The sequence below is a fragment of the Lampetra fluviatilis genome, chromosome 30 (assembly GCF_964198595.1).
Source record: "Lampetra fluviatilis chromosome 30, kcLamFluv1.1, whole genome shotgun sequence".
Classification (NCBI taxonomy): domain Eukaryota; kingdom Metazoa; phylum Chordata; class Hyperoartia; order Petromyzontiformes; family Petromyzontidae; genus Lampetra; species Lampetra fluviatilis.
In genome coordinates this window covers 10513343-10537915 of record NC_136304.1, presented here as the reverse complement: position 1 = coordinate 10537915, position 24573 = coordinate 10513343, and the positions used below count along the sequence as shown (strand labels likewise).

General features: G+C 46.9%; 1 protein-coding gene across 3 annotated transcripts in view; it reads left to right on the top strand.

Annotated features, from left to right (window-relative positions):
- The window catches only part of LOC144943266 (homeobox protein Meis1-like), a 251869-nt gene that overhangs the window by 196363 nt on the left and 30933 nt on the right, over positions 1-24573 (top strand). For all 3 annotated transcript variants that reach the window (XR_013639471.1, XM_078870606.1, XM_078870605.1), the window contains exon 9: positions 7598-7674. Coding sequence is in view for 2 of the 3 variants with exons in the window: in XM_078870606.1 (XP_078726732.1) it covers positions 7598-7674 (77 nt within the window). In the remaining variant the exon portion in view is untranslated. The remainder of the gene's footprint in view (positions 1-7597; positions 7675-24573) is intronic.

Below are 24573 nucleotides of genomic sequence, written 5' to 3'. Positions count from 1 at the left end.
AGCGTGCGGTCCCAGCAGCAGTGTTCTAGCAGCAGGACTCTGACTGAGCACTGTGGAACGCACGTTGACGAACCATCTACTCGGACGTTCCTACGGCGTGTATTAATAAACAACAATAACATATAGCTCTTTTTTAATCTGCTATTGCAGGGAACGGAAACCAAAAATATCAAGGAGAGGCATTTTTTTCGAATTCGGTAAAAAAAACGTTATATTTCAAGAGCCGCAATGCACGTGAATACATAACATCACCAAGTAGTGCTTAAGGAGCCGCATGCGGCTCAGGAGCCGCGGTTTTCCGACCCATGCGCCACTGGATGACAACACTTCACCATGCCGGACAGCGTGGGTTGGTGAAGAGGGGACCTGGACATGTTCGTGCCTGTCAACACAGCCACGTGACCGGTTGTTGCCTTAACGCGTTGGGCACGATGCACATGTGCGGGCGAATATCTGGTGGATCTCTACGTACAAATCTCGGAACGAGTCTCTCGCTCGTTTCCACCGAAGCTGCCTCCATCCCCTTGTAGGGGCCACCGTTTTTAGCAGCGCTGCCCGAGGTCGCTAAAGTTCTTTGAACCGACGATCGGGGAGCCCCCTGAGCGAAAGTCGGCGCTCTGCGGTGCCCAGAGGCCATCGTGGCGTAAGGGTGGAGGCCGCATCATAAAAGTGAGCAGGGTGGCACACATGCCGCGCAAAGGGGATTCCAGCACCCCGGCATTTTAGTGTGAAGCCATGAGTGATAATGTGCCGTTAGCTGTCCTCTGTTTGACACAGAGATGAAGGTCAAATACCGTTATCGCGGTTGTACCTTGGTCTGTATCTGTATTAGCATCACCCTCTCCTCTTCACCTTTGCCCCTTTCTATTTTTATCTCTGTGCCCGGCCAATTGTGTGTCACTCTTCCTGTCTTCTGATATGAAACCCTTTCCCGTTCCGAGATGTCTGCACGATACAGGGTGGGTGGTGTCCCGTTCACCACTGAACCTCGGAGCACGCAAGTCGCTCAGCGTTAACCTCATTTAGAGAGGTGTAGTAGTGCCGTTGTTTTTATAGACATTGTACTCAACAGAGAACTGTAGCGACACGACCGCACTCTATGATAGCTGGTGCCAAACTGTGCCACACGCCCTGCCGCATGGCCTTGTGGGAGCCTCGGTACCGATACAGTTGTTTTAGCTTAGTTATTCTTCCAGTTCCTATTCCAATTGCATATACGTACGTCATCAGAACAGAATCGGAAGAAAAATCGATGACATACACGTGTGTCATCGGAACGCGAGAGGGTAAAGAAACCCCCTCAATATAATTAAATGATCCGTGTTCAAGTATCTACACCAGGGGTCCTCAAACTTTTTAAACAGGGGGCCAGTTCACTGTCCCTCAGACCGTTGGAGGGCCGGACTATAGTTAAAAAAAACTATGAACAAATTCCTATGCACACTGCATATATCTTATTTTGAAGTGAAGAAACAAAACGGGAACAAATACAATATTTAAAATGAAGAACAAGTAAAGTTAAATCAACAAACTTTCCAGTATTTCAATGGGAACAATGGGCCTGCTTTTGGCTAATGAGATGGTCAATGTCCGGTTCCATATTTGTCACTGCTAGTCGTAACAAGGGATGCAAGTGTGCACCCGTTAGTCTAGATCTGGTTGGAGATTTCAAATGTTTCATTCTGGAAAAAGTCTGTTCACAGACATAAGTGCTGCCAAAGATGGTTGCCATTTTGAGTGCATGATTCCTGAGATGAGGATATGTCTCAGAGGGGAGAGATGCATAGAAATTATGAAGGCTGCTTGACTTGAATGCGTCTTTCAGAGTCACAATTCTGCAGTTCAGCCAGTTCCATTTGGTAAATTGTATCCACATTTTCAATGTCAATAGAAAATGGGTTACGGAAAAGCTGTATGTCCTGTTCATGGAGATGAAGCTCTTTAAATCTAAATTGGAACTCCTTTTGCATTTTTTCCAGTGAATCCACACATGTTTTGTTTGGGAATTGCAACCAATGGTTTTTCCGCTAACAGATTTTGAGTTGTGGGGAGATGGCAGAAGTTTTCCTCCTTAACTTGTTTGATGAGGAGGCCTAATTTTACTTCAAATGCTTTGACATGTGATTGCATATCACAGAGGAGCTTCGCCTTTCCTTGAAGTTGCACATGGAAACTGTTGAGTAGCTCTGTTACATCTGTCAGAAAGGCAAGGTGCCATTTCCATTCTGCATCATTGAGCTCTGGTACTTCTTTGTTTTTTGAAAGCAGAAAAGCTGTAATCTGTGGAAGTAAGTCATAGAAACGTTTCAAATCTCTCCCTCGACTCAGCCAACGGACTTCTGTGTGGTACAGAACATCTTCATTGTCAACATTTAGTTCAGACAGAAATTCCTGAAATTGTCTGTGGTTTAGTGCATGAGCTCTAATGAAGTTAACACAAGATACCACAATTTTCATAACAGAGTCCCACTTCAGTGATTTGCTACACAGCGCTTGTTGGTGGATGAGGCAGTGTATGGCTATTGGATGAGAATGGTTATGTTTGTCCATCTCTTGGTTAATGCGAGCAATTACTCCTTTCTTAGACCCCACCATGCTAGGAGCACCATCAGTTGTCACACTGGCTAGTTTAGCCCAATTCAGCTCCAAACCATTCACAGTTTGGCAAACCTTTTCATAGATATCCTCTCCTGTAATTGTTCCTTTGATGCTTTGCAGTGCAGCAAGCTCTTCTGTGACTTCGAAATAGTCATTCGTCCCACGAATATAAATTAGAAGTTGTGCAGAATCACGAACATCATTGCTTTCGTCGAGTGCCAAGGAAAAATAGGAAAGTTTTTTTGTGGAGTTTTGCAAATGCTGATGGAAATTGTCTCCCATTTCTTCAATCCTCCGTGTACGTGTAGGTCCTGAAAGATTCACTGTACTAAATAAATCGGCCTTCTCTGGACACATCTCGTTGGCAACAGAAAGAAGGCATTCTTTAACAAATTCTCCCTCCACGAACGGTCTGCCAGTGCACGCTATTAGCTTGGCAACTTGAAAACTTGCTCACAGTGATGAAATATTTAGCTGCTTCTGCTTCACAAAAGTATTTTGCTGAGTTGTTAAAGTATTTTTCAGTTTTAATATTTTATCTTTTCTCACTTCTCCGACCAAATAATCATATTTATCTTTATGTTGAGTTTCATAGTGTCGACGTAAATTGTATTCTTTGAACACAGACACTATATTCTGGCATATCAGACACACAGCTCTTTCCTTGTACTGCATGAAAAAGTAATCATAAGTCCACTGTTCTTTGAATATCCTACACTCCGAGTCAATTTTTCTCTTTTTTGACATCATTGTTTCCTAGGGAGTCAAAATTTATATTAGTAAAATACCAATATATATACAGCGCTACAAAAACAATATACCAGCAATAACTTTGCCCACACAGAGACATACAGACTGCACTGCCCATCAATGCAGTCTGATTGGGGGAACTCCGCTTTTACCCCAGGCTCACACTGGTGCGGGTGCCATTAAAAAGTTAATTACACCTGCAGTTTTGTTCACAGATCGCAGTACATCCCCAGTACACAGGAATATCACTGGGAGTGGAGCCTAGGGGCAAGTGAGGGAGCTGAGGGAGGGAGAGCCAGTCAAGCGCAGCCAGGGGAGGGCTGGCAGCTTAGGCCTGGGGGGCAAGTCCAGTCAATTGGCCCATTGAACCCATTCACCAGCGCAGCCCAATGAGTGCCCACCGCCGCAGCTCAATCAGTACTCACCAGCGCAGCCAAATCAGTGCTCGCCACCGCAGCCCAATCAGTGCCCACCACCGCTGCCCAATGAGTGCTCACCAGCGCAGCCCAATTAGTGCTCACCAGCGCAGCCCAATTAGTGCTCACAAGCGCAGCCAAATTAGTGACCATGGGCCGGATAAATGTCCTCGGCGGGCCGCATGTGGCCCGCGGGCCGTAGTTTGAGGACCCCTGATCTACACCAACAGCTATCGAACTTGTAAACTTGTAATGGAAGGTGGGGATGGGGGGTGGGGGCAGGAGGTGTCACCGTAATCCATTCAATCACTCGATCTCATGGCAAGTGCTGCTCCGTCACAGGTTTGACAAATATGGTCTAGATTGCACTCTTTTGGTGATCGGGCTTTTGTTAGCGTGGCACCCATACTATGGAACGCCTTGCCACTTGAGGTCAGGCAATCGGAGTAGATAGAAATATTTAAGTCTGCTTTGGAAACCCATCTCTTCAAAGTGGCCTTCCCTCTCTAGTTTGGTCGGTTGCCCTTGGTTCTGTTTTTGTTTCCTGTTTTTCATGCATTGCGGATTGGGATAAATAGGATGGAATGCGCATTATACTTTGTATTATTATAAAAAAAAACATTTCGGCAATTCACCAGGTAAAGTTACATATGTAGAACGAGCACTCATGGGAAAAATGTCACTGCCGTATATACAAAATATGAGGTGCGTAAAAATGAATCGTGAATCTCCTGAAGTATTCATTGGCCAATAGCATCTTAATATTTCTAGATTTGAAGCTTTCGTGACTGCAAGGATTCATATTCTTAGGTTTTTTCGGTAAAGTCACGTAGGTAAAAAATTAAAATTAAAATTAATAAAAGTAAAATAAAATTAAAATAAAATACTTTTATTAATTTTAATTTTTTACCTACGTGACTTTACCGAAAAAACCTAAGAATATAGCATCTTAATATATAGAGGACCACAGAGCATTGGGGTAAATTCGGTGCTGGCTCCCGCCTGTCTGCGGTTCCTCACGCCTCCGAGTAATTCTCTGTATGGCGTGTTCCAAGCCAAATATATTCTTATAATCATCAGCCATTGTCTATCCACTGTTGGATGAAGGCCTCCGTGTGCTATCCGTCAGGGTTCTGCGAAACCACAGTCCGCCTCGCTCCTTGCGGTGTGTTTGCTCCGCTCTGCTCATGCCTTAACATCCTCAGTGCCTTGTTATTACTCGGATAACGTCGGTGCTGTAAGTGTCGATGTTTTTTTCACTAGGTACGATAAACCCCCGTGGAGGTATCAACATCGCAATGGAGTCAAACCAATATTATCTCACAGACTTGGGAAACATCAAAAAGCAGAACTCATCATTTTCATTGCTGCATAATTTTGGCACACATTAATATTCGCTGATGTAGCAATGGGAAATTATGTTAATTTAGCTTTGGTTCATTTTGTAATTAAGCAGCGGAAGGGATTTGAGTGTAGGTGTTCGCGTGTGTGCGCGCGTCAGTGTCGCTTATTATTTCCCATACTGCCCACGTGATGTGCGTCAAGCCCAGGGGTCCTGACCGAGTTTGAGCACGAACACAGATCCTGACATGAACCTTCTTCTTCCACCATCCAGAGCATGACGACGACGACGATTATAATGATGATGACGATGGACATGATTCCAGTGGTGACGATTGTGCGATGCTAATGATAGTAATGCTGGTGAGCGTGTATTAATATTGATAACTGGTTTTGCTCATTATGATTACGGTTGTATTTATAGGGCATGTAAATATTGCATTGATTCATTGATTACAACAAAATCCCATGCTCACTATAGACATAAATGCAGATCCCCCATAAAGCCTTCACAGACCGTTGGGGCAAGTGTTGTTAGCGAGCACCTATGAAGGCCGGCTGGCACGGCACACGAGGGGATGGGTGGTCAACACCACGCCAGGCCGCCTTTGTCTTCCTAGTAGCGAAGTTTCTACACCGCACCAGGTACTCATTTGAGGCTGAGTCGACCTAGGGGAGGCTCAGGATCGATTCAAATATTCATCACCAATGTTGCCCGTGAGCAGGAATCGAACTCGGGTCGCCGGGTTCGTAGTGCATCGTGATAACCGCTACAATACCACTCCCTAAGATCACTATGCACACACACACACACACGTTGGACCATATGTGTGTTATTTTCACTGTGTGTAATGCTTTCACGTGAACCCTGCAGGACCACAAAAGAAAGGAAAGAATCGATCACTTCAATTTAATTGACACCCCCAATTTGGGCAATTCATTCAATGAAGTCAACGAGGGATAATCGTTACACAGCCGTTCATTGTAGAGTGATGATTATGATTGCAGTGACAGTGATAATGGTGATGACAACGACTTATGGTCACGATGTCGCTGATGCCAGCAATGGTCACGGTGCTGCTGATTAATATTCCTGCTTTGTATTGACTGTGGTCTCTCAAACTGAGAGTGACAATTATTACATTGACGTTGATGATTAGACACGTAGATAATTATCCCTTGTTTCTTATGCTTGAAAGGTTCCCCGTGCCCGCATTATTGCATCGAATCATGCAATGCAATAATTGATCATTTATGATCGACGATGCAAAATCGTACACCACTTATACACTCGTGCGCACTTACGCTGATGTAATGAACACGATCGAACACGCAAGGCGGAGCATGCCGCCTGCCCCTGATGACACTTAGGGTAGGACGCAAGGACTCTCGTGATAGATGATGGAACAAAAGCTGAAAAGTGTCACAACGAAGCGTGGAGAGGCGCATGCTGGAAATTGGACTGATAGACGCGAAAAAGGATATTTAAATCGGAGGCAGCGTATTTGCTAAATTGATGAATGTACAATTCGTCTTTGGCAGACAGCACACACGAGAGAGAGAGTAAACTAGACACGAAAGATCGATTTGATCCTCGTAATCGTGACGGTTGTACGTGTAGATATGATGTTGAACTTCTTTTCGCACCGTACGTAGCCAACTCGTGCTAATCGTGACAGTTCATTGAGCACCCGGGGGCGGAGAGGGGAGTGGGGGTAGCGGTGGGGTGTATCGTTGCATTACAAACATACCGAGTGATTGTTCCTGCAAGCTTCCTTAATTAATATCTGACGAACAATTACAATTATAAACTCTTTTTTTTATTCTAGCAGGTAAGGTCCACTGAGCTATGTAACTCTTTTTTGAGAAGTGACCTGGCACACAAATGATAGCTCAACGAAGTGGCTTACAATGTAGAAATGTATAGCAGTCAAATACTCTAAAAAGCATGTTTCTAAATGTGAATGGAAATACCCGGAGGTCCCGGAAAAAAATTCACGTGAGCACAGGGAGAGAGAGACATGCAAACTCCAAATATACAGGAGTCAGGGTCGGGATCGGGATCGGGATCGAACCCACGACATCCTGTGTACCAGGCGAGGTAGTTAACATCTCGCCACTGTGACGCTGCAGTTCATAGCAAGTACCCAGTGACTGAAGCCCAATTGGTTCCGATGACAACGACCCCTCGTCCTGATTAGATTCATGAATGCGTTGTCCTATTAACCTTGGGTATTTCGCAGTATTAAGTACTCCCGTCAAATCAGCCTGGTCACCATACGGATAGCCTCACCCCCGCCAAAGCAATAGAGAATTTCCACCACTGGCGCGGGCCTCTAAGCAGGAGATGAGCTCCCTTGAGCAGGAAATCTCCTTGACTTGAGTTCGCCATCGCCGCGTGAACGCGCACACGACGTGTGGAGGTATTGGGCCAGGGCTCGTGCAAGCGCCTAACCTCACTGAACCCGACCGTGCGCCTCCTCTCTCCACAGCACCCATACCCTTCAGAAGAGCAGAAGAAGCAGCTGGCTCAGGACACGGGGCTTACCATCCTGCAGGTCAACAACTGGTACGGAGCCCAGCACAAAGTGTCACGGGACACCGTGCCGATACAGCACCACTACACCGTGCCGATACACACATGACATGCGTCCCTTGAATGCGTGTCATGTGACCATCACAATGCAATGCATATTACAATACTCCTCAGCCTTATCTTGACCACCAGCTCATGAGAGTTGAACGTTGGGCCGTGTTATTGATTAGGCCACCTTAACCATTTACACTGCAGCTTAAACCCCACAGACATGCACGCAAACGCGATCATTACTACGCACACACACGCACACGTTTAGCATAACGCACGTGCGTGAGTGCTTGTGATGAACGCAGTGCTCCATTGCGTCAGTGGCTTCCACGACTCGCGTAACATTGAACATGGTGAAATAATCCATGCCTCAGTTACGGGTGGAGTTGTGACACCGCAGGCGGTGGTTAAGGTTGAGTGGGAGTGACAGATCCTGACAACCCTCAACTGTTGTTATGTTTAAAGTGATCTTCGTGGTCGCATTTGCGGTGGCTGCGTAGCCCAGCGGTCAGGCCACTTGCCTCTGGTTTCAGAGTTCGTTGGCTGGGATCCAACTTCAGCCATCGGACAATGGCATGCGTGTGTGTGAGGGGACATTGTCAGACGAGCAGGATCGCGGCTATGTGGAGTGGACGTAGAACGGGTGGCTCCGTGTGCTGCCACTAACAATAAAGCTATCTGTCGTATGTCAGGACCAGGAGGAAATTGTGTAATGTTGCCAGTGTGTTCATAAGCAAAATGTCCTTATATATATTTGACCTAACGGAGTCAAACTTCTGAATGGAAAAACTCACCTTGCGAATGGTTTTAGAGGTGTTTTTGGTGACGTGAAAATCCCCTGGCCTAGTAAACAAAACACAAAAGGGGAAATGGTTGTCAAGTCGTTAGGTCTGCTTTTCGGTGGAAGTTTAAATGGTATGTGACATTGTGCCTTTGGACATGGCCCGAAATTGCCCCACTGAAAAAAGTTCCTTTTAAGTTACAAAACATTTTGGGACTTCAGAATAAAGCGTGAGTAAAATTAAAGCGAATGGACAAAATAAAATGACATTTAAAGGGACACGGCTTAAAACACCACAGAATGCGCGTGCCTTAGGGCAGTTGCTGCAACAAATCCTGCAAAGTTTCATCAGTGTGAATGGGATCAGCCGACAAAGTACAGAGGAGAGCAAGAGCAACACGGAGTGAGAGGCACCTTCGGAAAGTTGAACTTGATCGTGAATAATAGTGGACCGATGGCTCTGAGAGAGAGAGAGTTTTCCACCAGTGCACACTGCCAGCCGTGACGTGGATCAGAGGCCTTGAACACTGACACAGAAAATGGGACAAAACCTGAAAAGTACACAAAAAAGTCACATAGGTTAAAAAAGAAAACAAATTAATTAAATCACGACGTTTCGGAGGCAGCACAAGCCTCCGCCTTCAGGTGACTTTACTGAAAAAACCAAAGAGTATGGATCCTTGCAGTCACGAAAGCTTCAAATCTAGAAATACACAAAGAAGGGTGGTGGGGAGGCGCATGCCGGGAAATTACGCCGAGAGACGGACACGGAAACACGGATCAGAGGCGTCGTATTGAAAATTAAGCAGAGAAAAATGGGACTTGGCAAGTTCCAGTGATGGCTGGTGTGCCAGAACGGAGATGCGGTGGCGGCCAAGGGAAACAGTGCGTCCAGGAGGACGGCCACCGTGGAGATGGAGCGGTGACCTCGGTTCACGTGCAGGAGTGAGATGAACGGAAAGAGCACTGGGCCGTGAGGGATGGTGGAAGTGTGGGGAGGCCTTCATCCAGAGGTAGATAGAAAGTGGCTGATGACGATTGTATCGAAACTGCAGAAACAATAGGAATGAGATGAACCAATTCCACTGAAGTTCCATCAGACAGTGCCTCAATTAGCATGATGAGATGAGCCAATCTATTATTACAATTATGATTATTCCTCTGGCTGTGCAAGAATAATCAGCATGAAGCTGGCGAGAAGGATTTTCTCTCTATGAACCCGTAGATCTCGTGGTTCCAAGCTCGTGGGTTTTTGCGCCATCCGACTCAATATTATATATTTTTCCTCCTTCCCCACTGATGAATTGGGATGGCAGTGCCCCGTGCTCAGCCATCCCGAGTCTCTTGTCACCTTCACATTGTTGGTGCAGCGGGCCGCACGCACATGGTAGACCGTGGAAGCGTCCGCGTGTTTTTCAAACCGTCACACGTGATAACGACAATGCGTGTCGTGTCGGACCTTCTCTGTGCCGTGGGAAATGAGGACGCCGTCCGCCGACAAGGGGCGGTCCTTCCTGGAGGGCCGAGGGAGAGGACGGGAGGCGGTGAGAGGCCGGGGGAACAGAGACGCGGGTTTTATCTGGCTGTGACCACAACCCGTTCAGCTGACTTGGGATCCCACCCTGCCAGCCCCTATTGTCTTGTCTCCATTGTGTCCTGTTGGGTGATTCACATCCTGTTCAGGGAGGGCCTCGTGCTCAGCTCTCAGACTCTGCACTCTCTTTCACCTTTAGGTTTGTTGATGTCCCGTGCCGTCGCGGAGACCGTGGAAGCTTCCTCGTGTTTAAAAACCCTCACTTGTGATGATGATGGTGATGACAAAAAGCAGTTTTAAAAGAGTATTTTCGCTCAGTTCAATGATACTCAGAAATAATGACACAAAAGCCACAATCGCGATGGCATGAAACGTACATCTTTTTTTCCCTCGTTGCATAAAGAGGGTTCTGCGCGTGGCAGATAAAAGATATTTACTGGGCGATACGATGGGGGGAGTCAGCAGCGTCTCCCTGCAGGATTGTCCCGTATCAGATTCGTTTATCACATATCAGTCGTTTATCCCAGTTTAATTTGAAGCTGACTGTGCTTGCCCAAGTTGTAGACCACTGAGGTTGTATTTTGTTTTGAGATTGAGACCAGAATAGCTGTGATTTCTTAGCGATACACTTCGTGACTATAAACATGTTCTATAGAAAGCTTTTACAATGAAAAATATATTAGTTATTTGAACTTTAGCGCTATTTTAATTATATTGTAAAATGCGACATGGTGCTATGCTGTGGCCCTGCGTGGCAAAGTGCATTAGGGCAGATAATTTAAAAACAATAAATAATACAAAAAATGAAATTATAGAGAGGTTAAAGGCAATATCTGTTTCCGTGTGAATGTTGACAGCTACTCTCTGTGTCCCATTGTCCTCAACTCAGGAAGTACACTGTGTTGGCTGAGCCGTGTTAAAGTGTGACCAACAGTGATCTCCAAAACAGGGCTTCTAGCAAGAACGGTCATAAATGCATGACGGGAGCTTCTCTCCGTGTCAACCAGACGGGAATCTTTCTGCTTTTTCCCCGTGGTCGGGGCATAGATCAGCGATGCGCGTGAGCTCGCGCCGCCGCGGTTGATGAGCGATCCAGTGGACGGCATCGGGAGAACCCCACGGCGAACATCTGAGACACTGCGGGCGAATGGTCGATGCAGACTCACGCGGAGATTCGTAGTACTTACATAGAGACCAATCGCCTCACATAGACACCCACAGGTATCACGGTGGAAGTGGGCCGTGGCGTCACGTTGTCGTCCATAGTTCAGCACGGGTAAGCGCCGTCCCAGTGTGGCCTATCTTTACCTGTCCATCGGTGGGGGAGGTGGCCGCATTTGCCGTACGATGTACAGCAGTTCGAACGGCGCACCATTATGCGGAGGCCGTAATGTTAAAATTTATCACTTGACGTTGTAATACACAAGTCCATTTAAAGTCGAACGCATAAACTTTAAGAGCATTAACTAATTATTCGGAATTTATAACGCCGTAATAAAGTTGTAATACTGCATGTGAAATGAGGTATAAATTATTTCCACATTAAATCATTGGGAGTGGTATACTTTAATGTAATTGCATCACTCATGACTGACATCACATTGAAAACTTTAGTGTGTAGATTCAGTTCAGCGAAGCAGCCTTTGTCTCACCACGTGGGAGTCCAGGGGTGGAGATCTTACTCTGAAGTTAATTAAGAGTTTGTGTCTAAAGAAGGAAACAGCAGTGGGGTGGTGATGTAATGTTTCATTACAGACTGGCAAGCACAGTGCTGAGTGGCAGAGTGTACAGACTGGCAAACTCAGTGCTGGGTGGCAGAGTGCAAGTACAGAGGGGACGAGGCAGACCAAGGCTAACCTGGACGACCAACGTGAAGGACTGGACCAGGCTGAAAGAGTTGTGAGCTCTAGGTGCTGATGAAAAAAGCACAATACAATAAAATTCCCATGAATTGCAAATAATTATTAAAGAACTTCACAGAGAAAGGCTGCAAAGTTGGATGAAGGAAAATGTTGGCAAAGTTACAAAAAGCACGTAATACAATGAATTTTGAAAAACAAAACGGCGTGAGTCCTGTATACCCGGGTCGTCATTATCAATGGTGGATTGGGATTAACGTCATGAAATGCAGAGGCAGACGCAAGCGAATTGGAGGGTAGTGAGAGGCAGCGGTAACAATGTACCTGTAGAAGGTGTTCCGTCAGTGCAAATTACAAGCTAAGACAGACGGGTCGGAAACACGGACACTGACAAAGAGAAAATGGAGCAGAAGCTGTAGAGTGCGCGAATTGTGGAGAGATTCATGCTGAGAGTTACAGTGATAGACAGACTGAAGAACACGTGGATCTGGGAAGAAATCCGAATCGGAAACATCGCAGTGGTGGCGAGATGTTAACTACCTCGCCCGGTATTCAGGAGGTCGTAGGTTTTATCCCGACCCTGATGCACGTATATTTGGAGTTTGCATGTTCTCTCTCTCTCCCCGTGGTCGCGTGGATTTTTCTCCGGGTATTCCGGTTTTTCCATTCACATTTAGAACGTGCGTTTAGAGTATTTGATTGCTCTACATTTCCACATGATAAGCCACTTCGTTGAGCTATCGTTTGTGGCCATGTCACTTCTGAAAAAGAGCTATATAGCCCAGTGGATCTCACCTGGTAAAATAAACATAGTTTAGTTTGGTTGAGAAAAACTCGGTGGACATGGGCAGGACACTTCATGGCTGGAATGAGACGATGGCTGATGGACAAGACCGGCACCAGAATTCCAGCCAGACGGGGTGATCACACCCGAGAGAGAGACCGGGAAGGAGAGGGGTTAATGGAGACACGCGTGTGTGTGTACGTACGTAAGTTGAAATTATTTCGCACCATACGTAGCCAACCGTGCTAAGCGGAGGGTGAACAAGACACATCGTAGCATCACGGAACTGTTGGAGATGGCGACAGGCCTGTGGATGCCTTCATCTATCAGTGGATACGTCATTGCTGATGATGATACATGTACGCATGTTTATGCACAGACATCGTCCGTGTATAACTGCACTATTTTGTATTCTGTGCGTGTTTAACTGCACTATCTTGTACGCTGCCCGTGCCTGTGTTTGATGTGGGTATGCGAAGCGGTGGATTTCCCCCTTCGCATGATTAGCGAGCTCTGCGAATGCTTCATTTCCCGGATGGGGCTGTCTTTATCCCTTTGTATTGGATTAATTTAACCCTTTATGCAGTGATTACGCATTTCCCCGGGGCTTGCAAAGTGTATTACCAGAGGTCCCCTGCGGTGTATCACCGTTCGCCCAGCGATGTTCTAAAAAGCTGCTCTGTGTTCCCCTCCCTTTCGAGGTGAGCTCCGCGCTTGGGCCAAGTGCCTATTCGGAGGATGGGGCATAATTACGGATCAATAGCCCCCCTGCTTTGAGCGGGGTTTAACGTGACAAGGCGCCCGCGCGCCGTGCATTCGGCCGCACAAAACCCGGCCGATGAGATTCCTCGACGCGACGGCATCGCTGTGGGATCCTTCCTACGGCCGCCTCGCCGCTCAAACGGTGCGATAGTATTGTGGGACGCGGGAGCATGCGGCGCCGAAGAACTTCGACGTGGGACTTTCAGGATGCTGCCCGGTTGTGGAAGGGGTCCATCGGGATGAAAACCCAGGCGACAGTTGTTCAAGAGGGGCGAACTTTGCTGACAATATCGTGGGACCGTTTTTGCCATAATCGAAGTGTCGAAAATAAGAAAACGTTTTACCCTTTCTGGCAATGAAAACAGATGTTCAAACACTAAATAGATACCTTTTTCAAGGAATCAAGTTGCATTGAGCACACTACTTGTGGTGAACATGAAAACAAACACGCTCTGATATGATTTGGCATTGTCTTTGAAACTGATTGGCCTACACCAGAGACAGCCTTCTTTAGGGCCTAGTCTCACCACCAGTGTCAGAGCAGAGAACGCCAAAAGTCAAACAGTACGAAGACAATGCCACTATCAGAGCATTTATAGCTTGGGGTGAGCAGCTACATCATGGGACCTTTTTGCCAGTATCAAATTATGATGAATAAGAATAGGTTTTACCCTCTCTGGCAATAAAACAGGAGGTGTTAAGAAGTTGAAACACCAAATAGAAACCTTTTGCAATGAATCAAGTCTTGCATTAACCACATGTACTTGTGAACATGCAAGTTAAAGGTATGCATTTGGTGTTTGAACATCTTAACACGTGTTTTATTGGCAGAAAGGGTAAAACCTATTATAATTGTTTTCATACTTTGCTGACGATACTCAGAAATTAGAAATTGTGTGTTGCCGGCTTAAGAAAACAAAACAATGCCGTTGGAAAACAAAGTCCAGAAGACCCAAGGGGCAGGGTTTCGGGTCGTGCCGCGTGCTGTTAGGTACGGTGTCCGACGTTTCGCCCCACGAGATTCTTTCGCAGTCTCAGCGGTGGCCATCACAGAAGGCACCTTTTTGTGTTAATTTTGCACGGTTGTTTGTTTCTGGCCTGGACATATTATTACGATTATTATCATCATCATTATTATTATTTCTTGAGGTTGAGTTGCCTTCTCGAGTGCGAGACAGCGCTTTAATACAATTTGAATTTACTATGTCGGGTGGAAGGAGGCTTTACAGTATGCACACTTTGCTTTCGCGAAACTGACCCAAATAATCAATTATCAATCACATTTGGTAAGCGAAAGCCTGGTTGTTAAAACATACCAATTTGCATTAGTTTATATAAAACTGACGTTATCCATACATCCATACCGTAGTTTCCGCACGCGCCACGGGGACTCTAAAACTAAAAACAAACCACCACAAACATCTGAATCGTCGAATCGTGACCCTCGAATCAGACTTGTGACGTATTCATTAAAAGTCGACTTGTATCTGTTTCACAACGCCCCCACGTCTGTGGAGCTTGGCAGCATTTTCACTGCGTTTGCTTCTCCAACTTGCATCTCACCATTGTTGTGACCCCCTCCAACCGCCGAGTGTTCTCCGCTAATACCGTGAGAGAGTGCTCACGGGTATCGGACGCGTTAGGCCAACAGCGATTGAGTTGACGCTGGGCAGCCACGGGCAGCTGATAGCAGCACCAGCAGCAGCTGAAGGAGGAAGTGACCGGCGATTTGGAACCGAGGCCTAATAGGATCACAGATTGATTAAACAGTCGATTCGATGAAAGCCGTGAAGGGGTTGCGTTCAAAGTTGCTTGTTTTTTTTAAGTGACAGACATTTACACAGGAGACTCGATTATCCTCGTGCGGTTTCTCCGATTTGCGGATTAACTGCGCACCTGAGATTTTGACGTAATTTCATGACTCATGGATTTTCCCTTAAGCTCAACTGAATCATCTAAAACAGTTATACATTGTTATTATTGGAAATGTGTATTATTAGTCATGTGTTTAAACGGAGCAATATGTGCTCCGATTAATCTGAAATCCACGTGATCGCCACTACAGTACAGTAGTTGCATATCTTTCCGACAGTGGGTGGAGTTTGATTATTTTTGGATTATCCACGATGTTGAATAACCCGCGGCCGTGGATAATCGAGAATCTACTATATATGTCTATATATCACAGGTTAATATTTTTTTTAAATCACCAATTACATCCCCCCATCCATAAAGCCTACGTGTTAAACTACATCCCCCCATTATGAGCGTGGTGAGGAGTGTACTTCCAGACCACTCAAAGTCTGTAGAGCCCCAGAAGAGACGCCTCAGATTGACTCAGATGGGCATCTCTTCAGAACCACTTCCTTAACTCAAGCTGAACGGGGCTCCTCCACATCACGTAGAGACTGGTTCGTTGCTTATTAATCACCACACATGTTCAGATACTTCTTCTGTTACGGCTGCATTGCACGTCACTGCAGTTACACTAAAAACAACACAATTTGTGTTTGCTTTAACTGGTGATCCGTGACCCATCTGAGGCCATAAACTTCCCCGACACAAGAGAACCTGGATTAACGTCCGGCGATTGACCTGAATTTGAACTTAGCCCTCTGCCACGGGCACGGCAGCAGCTATCTGTGCGCCAACCCAGGCATGCCCTTGTTAAATGTGTCCCGTCTGAAAAGGCAATAGCCACACCAGAAGGTCCGTAGCTCAGTTCCGCAGTGGCCTGGAATTGTGTTGCTCATGAGAGGTCAGAGACGGCGAACGCAGCGCCGCGTGAAACAGATCCGTATCTGCGACTTCCCGGCCAGTGGTTTAATCCACCCCAAGGGGAGGGTCGCGCCCTCTCCTTGGGCTGTGATTTTCCCACTTATAACGGCCGGCTTACCACTTCCCACCTCTCCGCCTCCCCCCCCGACACTTCCAATCGCTGCCGCCCCGCCCAGCGTTGTCAGGCGGGCACGGTGTCCGCCTGACAATGCTGGGCACTTGTGTCGGGCGTTTGTCCAGATAGGACCGGTCCGCCCTCGCCTCCCTCCTCGCCTCCCTCCTCGCCTCCCTCCTCGCCTCCCTCCTCGCCTCCCTCCTCGCCTCACTCGCCCTTTGCTTACCGAAGCGGCGTGCTTGTGTCCCTCACCCGTCTACCTCTAACCCCCCCTCGCCTAGATTCGTAATCCCAAGGTGATGCACCACCTACTCCTAGCCAGGACGCACCACAATAAAAAACGGGAGGTGCGCTTACGGAAAGGCTTCCTCGACAACATCGCATTCCGTCTGCGTTTTTTTAAAGCGTAATATGCAGCACCTCTGATTAGCATGGTTGGCTACGTACGGTGGTGTAAAATAAGTTTAATATTCATGCATACGGGAAATTGTTTTCTTCATCTAGATTCCCGTACCGGCGATCGTAGTCGGTGCGACAAGCGTCGTAGCCATTTGTTACCGATGGCTTTACATTTCCTCGTCTAGTTTTTGAAAATATGTTTTCTGAACGCATTGGACAATTGATACGTGGTGATTGAGTGCCTCCTTCCGTTGGCACATGGATGAGCGCCGAGCGTTGGGTGGGAGCAGCGTGGTGCGCTGTCTCCACGCAACATCCCGGCACTGCGTGGTCAATAAGCCCTGACTGATAATTGTTTTTTTACCCTTCTATCTGGCAACAAAACTGACACCTTTTTTACAAGGAGTCATGTTTGCATAGACTACAATACCTGCAGCCATAATGCAAACATTATGGCTGCAGGTATTGTGGTCTATAATGCAAACATTATGGCTGCAGGTATTGTGGTCTATGCAAACATGACTCCTTGTAAAAAAGGTGTCAGTTTTGTTGCCAGATAGAAGGGTAAAAAACAATTATCATATTTTTTACTGGCAAATGAGGTTCCAAAAGCCCTGACTGCTGCCGATGAGACCCAAAACGTCAATACCAAGTCTGCAGCTCCCTTGTTCAAACAAATGCCCTGGGTAATATTCGTCTGAAAAGAATGCAGGCTGATTGACTCGTAAATATGCTATTTTTACGTGATAATATGGAACAGAGGTCGAATTGTTTATTATATCATCCCTAATGTGCTCCAGAAACCCATAATGAGTCTCCATAAGCAGTTCTGTGGTTTCTCTTTCAAGTAGTAGTGTGATCTGAGACTTGCTGGCTGTGAGATTTCCCTAAATGTTGTTTTCTTTTTTGCACCTAGAATTCATTCCAACATCACAATTGGGCTTTCATTTTGAGAAAGAAGAAAATAATAATACACGTACAAAGTCTGCTCTGGTGTGAAATCCATTAGACGGGGGCGGTTGTCTTGGCGCGAAATACGACGCCAGCCATGTTGTGCGACTTGATCCGCTTTTAATCCCAAATGCCCTCCCCGACCGCTTCCTAAACGGAGGACGTTACGAAGGGAGAACCGGCCGCCGGTGCAAATCGCCGCGCAGCTGCGAAAACAACATCCAGCGTGGACGTCGCCAGAGCCGTTCACGTGCCCCCCCCCTCCCCCCCTCCCCCCCACAAGAGGCGGCCGGGCGACTCCCGAGAACCAACAGTGGGACGGCATCAGAGCGCGAGGGGCCTTTGCCGCTGGGACCCACGGATCCCACTCCAGGCATACATAACGAGCTTCTCGCTCGTTGGGCAATGAGTTGTATTGTTCCAAGCCCAGTCGCCCCAGTGGCTGCGAAGAAATGTAAGGACGTTATTTTGGGGGGGTGGGCGGGGCGAAGCGGACGAAGGTAATCGGGTTGTTGAATAGATCAGAGAAGCTGGCAGACGCTAAGATCCCCGGGTTCGAATCCAGGCAGCTACCGCTGATTGGAACCGGGTTCTCACGTGCGGCGATTTGATGGTCTCAGCCTGGCCACCGACGAGCGTGGACCCGACAAACACATCGCGTGGAAATTTGGGGTGTGCACTTATTTTTGGTGAATTTCGACACGGAGAATTAAGCAGGAAATGTCGTTTTTTGACAGCAATGCGAGGAATAAAATATTATCCGCGGTAGGGAGGGTGGGAAAGTGGTATCCCATACTCTGTGGACATGAGGTCGCTTAAAGGGGTCTCAGAGGTAGCTCTCTGATGTCTTCTTCTGTGGGGCCATTTGCGAACACGAAGGGTCGCGCTGCTGTGCGAGAGAACTGAATGGGATTGTTCATCTCGTGATGAGACGCGAGATGAAACCCAGCCAATGCAAATCCTGGACACATTATCCGCGATGCTCACCACCACTTGCAATTGGTACCAGAGCCAGGGCTGGGCCACCCTATTGTTGGCTCAGCTCCAAACGAGTACCCGGTGCTACGTGTGAACGCCGGGACTCGGGAGACGTGTCCCTGATTGAAGTTCGCCGGGTATCAATTTGCGTTACGTCTGTAAACAAAATTGATGTTTTTGCAAAGTAGAAAATCCGTTCGGGAAGGGGAAATACGGTACATCGCGTACTTTAATTTGCAGCACAAATGAATTTCACACGTTTAAAATTGCGCATGCCGCTTCACTAATTTTATCAAATGGCACGAGACAATGTTGCAGGAACAGACATGTGCTGTGTAATGAAATGGGAATATGTCGAGAATGCATTAAGTTGTTTGTAATTGCCTATGCATGAAGGTTAGTTGGCTGCATGGATAAGTGCGTGCAAGTGCGTGTGTGCTAATTGGTGTAGGTGGTGCAGGTGTTGTAGTGCGTGCGCACGCTGCCGTGTGTGCGTATGTGTTGTGGGGAGCGGCAGCGTCGATTCCGCTCATGGCCGACACCAGTGACTGGTTTGAACCTATCCTGGGTCCCCCACCCCTAGGTGGACTCAGCCTCAAATCAGTAACTGGTGCAGTGTGTAAAACATCGCCACTAGGGAGACAAAGGCGGCCGGGCGTGGTCCTGGCCACCCACCTCCTCGTGTGTTGTGCCTTCATAGGCGCTCACGAACAGAACTTGTCCCTAGAGTCTGTTAAGGCTCTATGGGTGATCTTTGTCCTTTTCTTTGCATATTTGTGTACGCCCATATGTGTGTGTGCGTGCGAGTTTGTGCTATGATCGCAGTAGCGAATATCTGAACCGGTCCTGAGCCTCCCCTAGGTTGACTCAGCCTGAAATGAGTACCTGGTGCGGTGTGTTAACATCAGCACCAGGGAGACAAAGGTGGCCGGGCGTGGGTCTGGCCACTCGCCCCCCGTGTACCGTACCGGAATTCATTGGTGCTGCTCGCTGACAGCACTTGGCCCAAAAGTCTATTCAAGTCTATACGGGGGATCTTTTTCTTTGTATTCTTCTTCAATGCAAACTCCCCTAAGTCTCAGGAGGTAAAACAAATGAATAATTTCGTCATAGGCTTCCACATGCCGTGTCACTTATGGGGCTGTTTGACCAGACTTCACCATGCTGGTCAGTGTGGGTTTATTTTTATTTGTATATTTTAAGTGATTTGTTTACCTTTCCTATACTTTGCACTCATGCCGTGTGTCTGTATTATTTTTTGTTGTAAAGTTCTTACCCGCCCCGACTGGACATCTGTGAAGAAGAGTCATGATAGAGGTGTTTTGGGGGTTAGATCGCGTACATATATAAATGTGTCGTGAAATCCGCCACCACCCGACACAGCCAATTAGTAAGGTTTGTCACATAACCAAAACATGGCAACTCGTTACGAGTCCAGCACACCAGCGTGTTGGAGAGCAATCCCACAACATTTACAATTCGAGTACGACGTTTCGCCGGTAATTACAACAACCAGCCTCATCAGGCAACATCCAGAGTCGTGAGCCTGCATGTTAAACTGTAAAAAAAAAGCTTTATAGCTAATCGGATTTCTCCAGCATGAACAAATATTCTAACTCTGGGTTGGTGAAGGCGAGGGCAGCGGGTGGTATGCCCAGGACCAGTTCAAGGACCACTCACCACTGATGTTAGACATCTGCTGGAATTAAACTACGGACGCTGGGTTCGTAGCGCATTGTGCTCGCTATTTCCTCTCTGCACCACCCCTAGCAGAGACGCAATTTACCCCTCGCCTCCAACAGCCCCAACGATGATACAATACACGTGGCATTCTCGCGCCTCCCTTGAGACAGGGTGCTTACCCGGTCATGAAGGGCATCAATCGAAGTCAAAACATGGGGCCCAACTTACCTCGTGACACACGGTACAGCTTGGTTCACACATCTGTGAAAAAGAGCTGTACAGCTCATCGGATTCCTCCGGTATAAAGATTATGATTCTGAAGTAGTGCAATGTGTGGTGGTCACCGACACGCAACTGCTTAGATACGTACGTATGTACGTACGTGTGTTGAACTTCTTTCGCACCGTACGTAGCTAATCGGAGATACAAATGAACTCCGTCTGTGGCCCGCACACCACCCAAAAAAATTTCACTTTTCATTAATCAGTCAATTATTCTGTGCGGGGGGAGGGGGGTCAAACTCGCCCCTCCCCGCGTGGAGCGTGTCGATCACCCCTCGTAATACCACGTGCTCAACGTCAAGGACTAAACGCGGTTATTTTCCGCGGATTGAAAGCCGTTGCATTGTGCCCACGTGGGCTTTCGGCCCCTGCGTTGTGAAAATATTTGAAATTCATTGCTCCATGTTTTTTGAGTATATCATGAATATAAAAGTGCCTTTTAGACAGAAAAAAGCCACAATGCAGACATAATTTTAAATGGGCAGACTATAATTTTTAAAAGCTCTGCGGCTTTTAAATTTTTTTAGCAAAAAAAAAAGCAAACAACACAGTGTTCGAATTAATGTTTCAACACCAGGCAAATACTTTCATCATTTTACATGAAAGTGCCTTCATTTAATCATACTTTAACAAATTGGTCAAAGCCTGTATGTATCTGAAATGAAAATATATTTCAACGTTCGTCTTTTTTCTTTCTTTTTCCCAAGTCGTCGAGAACAATTTTATGAAAAAATATTTTTGTTAAAATCGCGGCGATTTGTGGACAAATGCGTCATCACTCCGGGTGACATCCGAGTGTTTTATTTGAATGCATTGCAGTGCGAAACATAAAAGAAGGCGTTATACTCGCCCACACACCTGTACGCACACAATCATAAACAGAGTCGTGGATTTTTCGAAAACAGAATCAATTGAGTCTCAAGAGGTTTTTTTTTTCTTCCAGGAGGGCCTTGGTTGTCGCGTTATAATAATAATTTACATTTCCAAAGTGGCGCATTTTATCCATAGATCCCACCAATGCGCCACCACCGTGCATGGCAAACCAGGAAATTAACAGAACCTGCACTGGGTACACATGCGCAGAACTAGCGGAGGGTAAAAGCCAGTTTAGAGAGGTGAGTTTTCAAGACGTAGACTTAGCTGTAGCTGACGACTACGTTTGTGTTATTAGCAAAGGTGGCAGATTGTTCCAAAGCTCGGGACCTGAACTGGCAAAAGCCCGGTCAGCCCAGAATATTAGTACTTAGAAGACGGTGATCGGTAGATCTCATGTGGGATTAAACCAGTGGATCACGAGACAAACTCACACACGCGATGTCGTCAACATTACTTGACATATTGCCATCTACCGGCCACCTCGTATCCGGGTAGATGAGGTTCTGAAGACTCTGTTAATTAGCACCACACCCAAAGATGCGGATGTCAGACGCGTACGTACTCCCAAGCTCAGCACCATTAATGAATTACAATTTTTACAAAAATAGATTAATTAAAAAAGTTATCTTTTCGTGTCTTATAATTACATGAAAAAATAATAGTTCCATTACATGAGAAAAAACAAAACGTCAGTTTCACACCCAAACTTGCATGTCATTGTAAGCATAGTACTGTGGACATACTCGTGATATAAGGGATTGGCCCCTGTGTTGAATCTTCAATTGGAGCAGTAGTGGAGTGATTATAATCATCGCACTACTCTATGAATCAGGCTCAAGTTCAAAATCAGAATCTTTATTATTACTGGAGGAATCCCCATGAGCTATGAAGCTCTTTTTCCACAGGTGTTCAGTATTGGGCGGGTCAGCATGTTCGGTTCCTGGCCACGGCTAACGCCAGTGGCGAGCAGCACCTCAACCGGTTGTAGGCCCCCCTTCATCATCCCGCACTGACCCAGCGTGGTGAGGTGCGGTCCAACAACCCCCCATGACCTAGACGGCACTGGGAGGCCTGAACTCCTAACAGTGGATTGACAAATCGCTATCAGTGGAATATTCCAGTTATCCCGGTTGCAATGTCGCATTCGTCGAGTGACGTAAACCGTCGTCTGAAATGCTCGGCTTGGTTTTGTACAGCCATGAAGTTACTTCAGGGTTGACGAGGTGCTGTAAATTGTAAAAGTGCTTAGTCTGTTGTTGCCTTCACTGCGCTACTGACTGGTGAGATTGAGACGAGCACAGTGCTCAAGGGTTTTTATTTTGTATTATTATTGTTGTTGTTACGCTTATTTACACTGAGTCAAGAATGTTTTTTCCAAGTTTTTTTTCTCCCGGTTGGTCGCGACGTTGCTGCCGCTGTGTGTGATCCCAATTGTCATCTTAGTCAGTCGACCCATGGCATCTGGGGCCTGTCCTGTGACTTCCTGCCAGCGGGCGTTCGACACTTCACGTGGCCTTAAAGTGCACCCGGTTTGGCAGAGGCGACGTTGTGATGTCACCGCCACTTAGTGGCGAGTGGCGGTTGTTGTTGGTCTCAAATGAAGTCATTTGCAGGCAGTTTTTCGCGATTGGGCATCTGTTGGCCAATACCGGGTTACGTACGTCGTGTGTTGTTCTTCTCGCTACGGGAGGAAACCAGATAACTCGGAGGACAGGGGAAGAGAACGACCAACCTAACGGAGAATGTTGGCCCCCCCGAGTGGGTTCAAATGGAACCCGGGCCCTTGTCGCTGCGAGGCATCGAGTATTACCGCTGCGCCGCCACTGTGCCGCCCACGGGTTTGAAGATGAAGTGGGGGTGCAGCAGGGCAAGGGCAGAGCCGCGGGTTTCCCAGGCAGGTGTGGCAAACGAACGTTTCTCATGCAGAGCTAACGGCTGGGGTGGGGAGGGTGGCTGGCGGAGTGGAGTGGACGAAGCGGGGGATAAAGGCAGAAACCCGAGATAGATTGATGAGCGCGAGTGTGAGTTGGGGTCAGGCACGGGGACCCGGCCACATGTGTGAACGCTTCAAAACTCGAGCACATCTCCGCATCTGCTGGAGCGCGTTCACACACACACATACACGTGTGTGAACGTGCGCCAGCACGTGAGCGCACCTAACCGCACGCGCGCGCGTGCGGTTAGGTGCGCTCACAAAGATCTGTGATGTGTTTTTTTAGGCAAGTGTGGTGTGCGTGAGGTGATGGTTGTGGAAAGCACAACACATGATGCCTCTGTCTCTCTCCCCGGTGCGGTTAATTACACTATGTAACACAATTTTTGTTCCTGGGTAGTAAGTGTTATTTCGTAATTGCTTATGCCTAAAAAGTATAGAAAATAGATATTATTCCCCACAGACTTTGCTTTTGTGACCAGGGCAGTGACATTTTGAAATTTGCCTATTTTAAATGAGAAAACTGGCGAATTTGTGTCTTTTCGTTCACCTAAAGTTAGAAAAAAACAACATGAATCAAAATTAACATATAATTATACTAAAGTAATACAAAACTACTACAAAAGATTTAGAAGTTAGCAGTTTTTGGAGATATATGATTGTACTGTAAATCACTTTCACGAATCAGCCCCCAAATTTAGTCTCCCTTTATGTTCTAGTTATACTGTCCTTGGTAGCGGCTTTCAAAGTCCAGTATATCCTGGTGGAAGCGCTCGCCTTGCTCCTCCGAGTACGCTCCCATGTTCTTGAATTTATCAAGATGAGTATCAAGGATATGGACTTTGAGGGACATCCTGCAGCCCATTGTGTCGTAGTTCTTCACCAGAGTCTCAACCAGCTCTACGTAGTTTTCGATGTCGTGATTGTCCAGGAAGCCACGAACCACTGCGACAAAGCTGTTTCAAGCCGCTTTCTCCTTACTAGTGAACTTCTTGGGGAATTCATTGCCCTCCAGGATCTTCTTTATCTGTGGTCCGACGAAGACACCGGCTTTGACCTTTGCCTAAGACAGTTTAGGGAAGAAGTCTTGAAGGTACTTGAAGGCTACCGACTCCTTATCTACAGCTCTGACAAATTGTTTCATAAGGCCCAATTTGATGTGCGGTG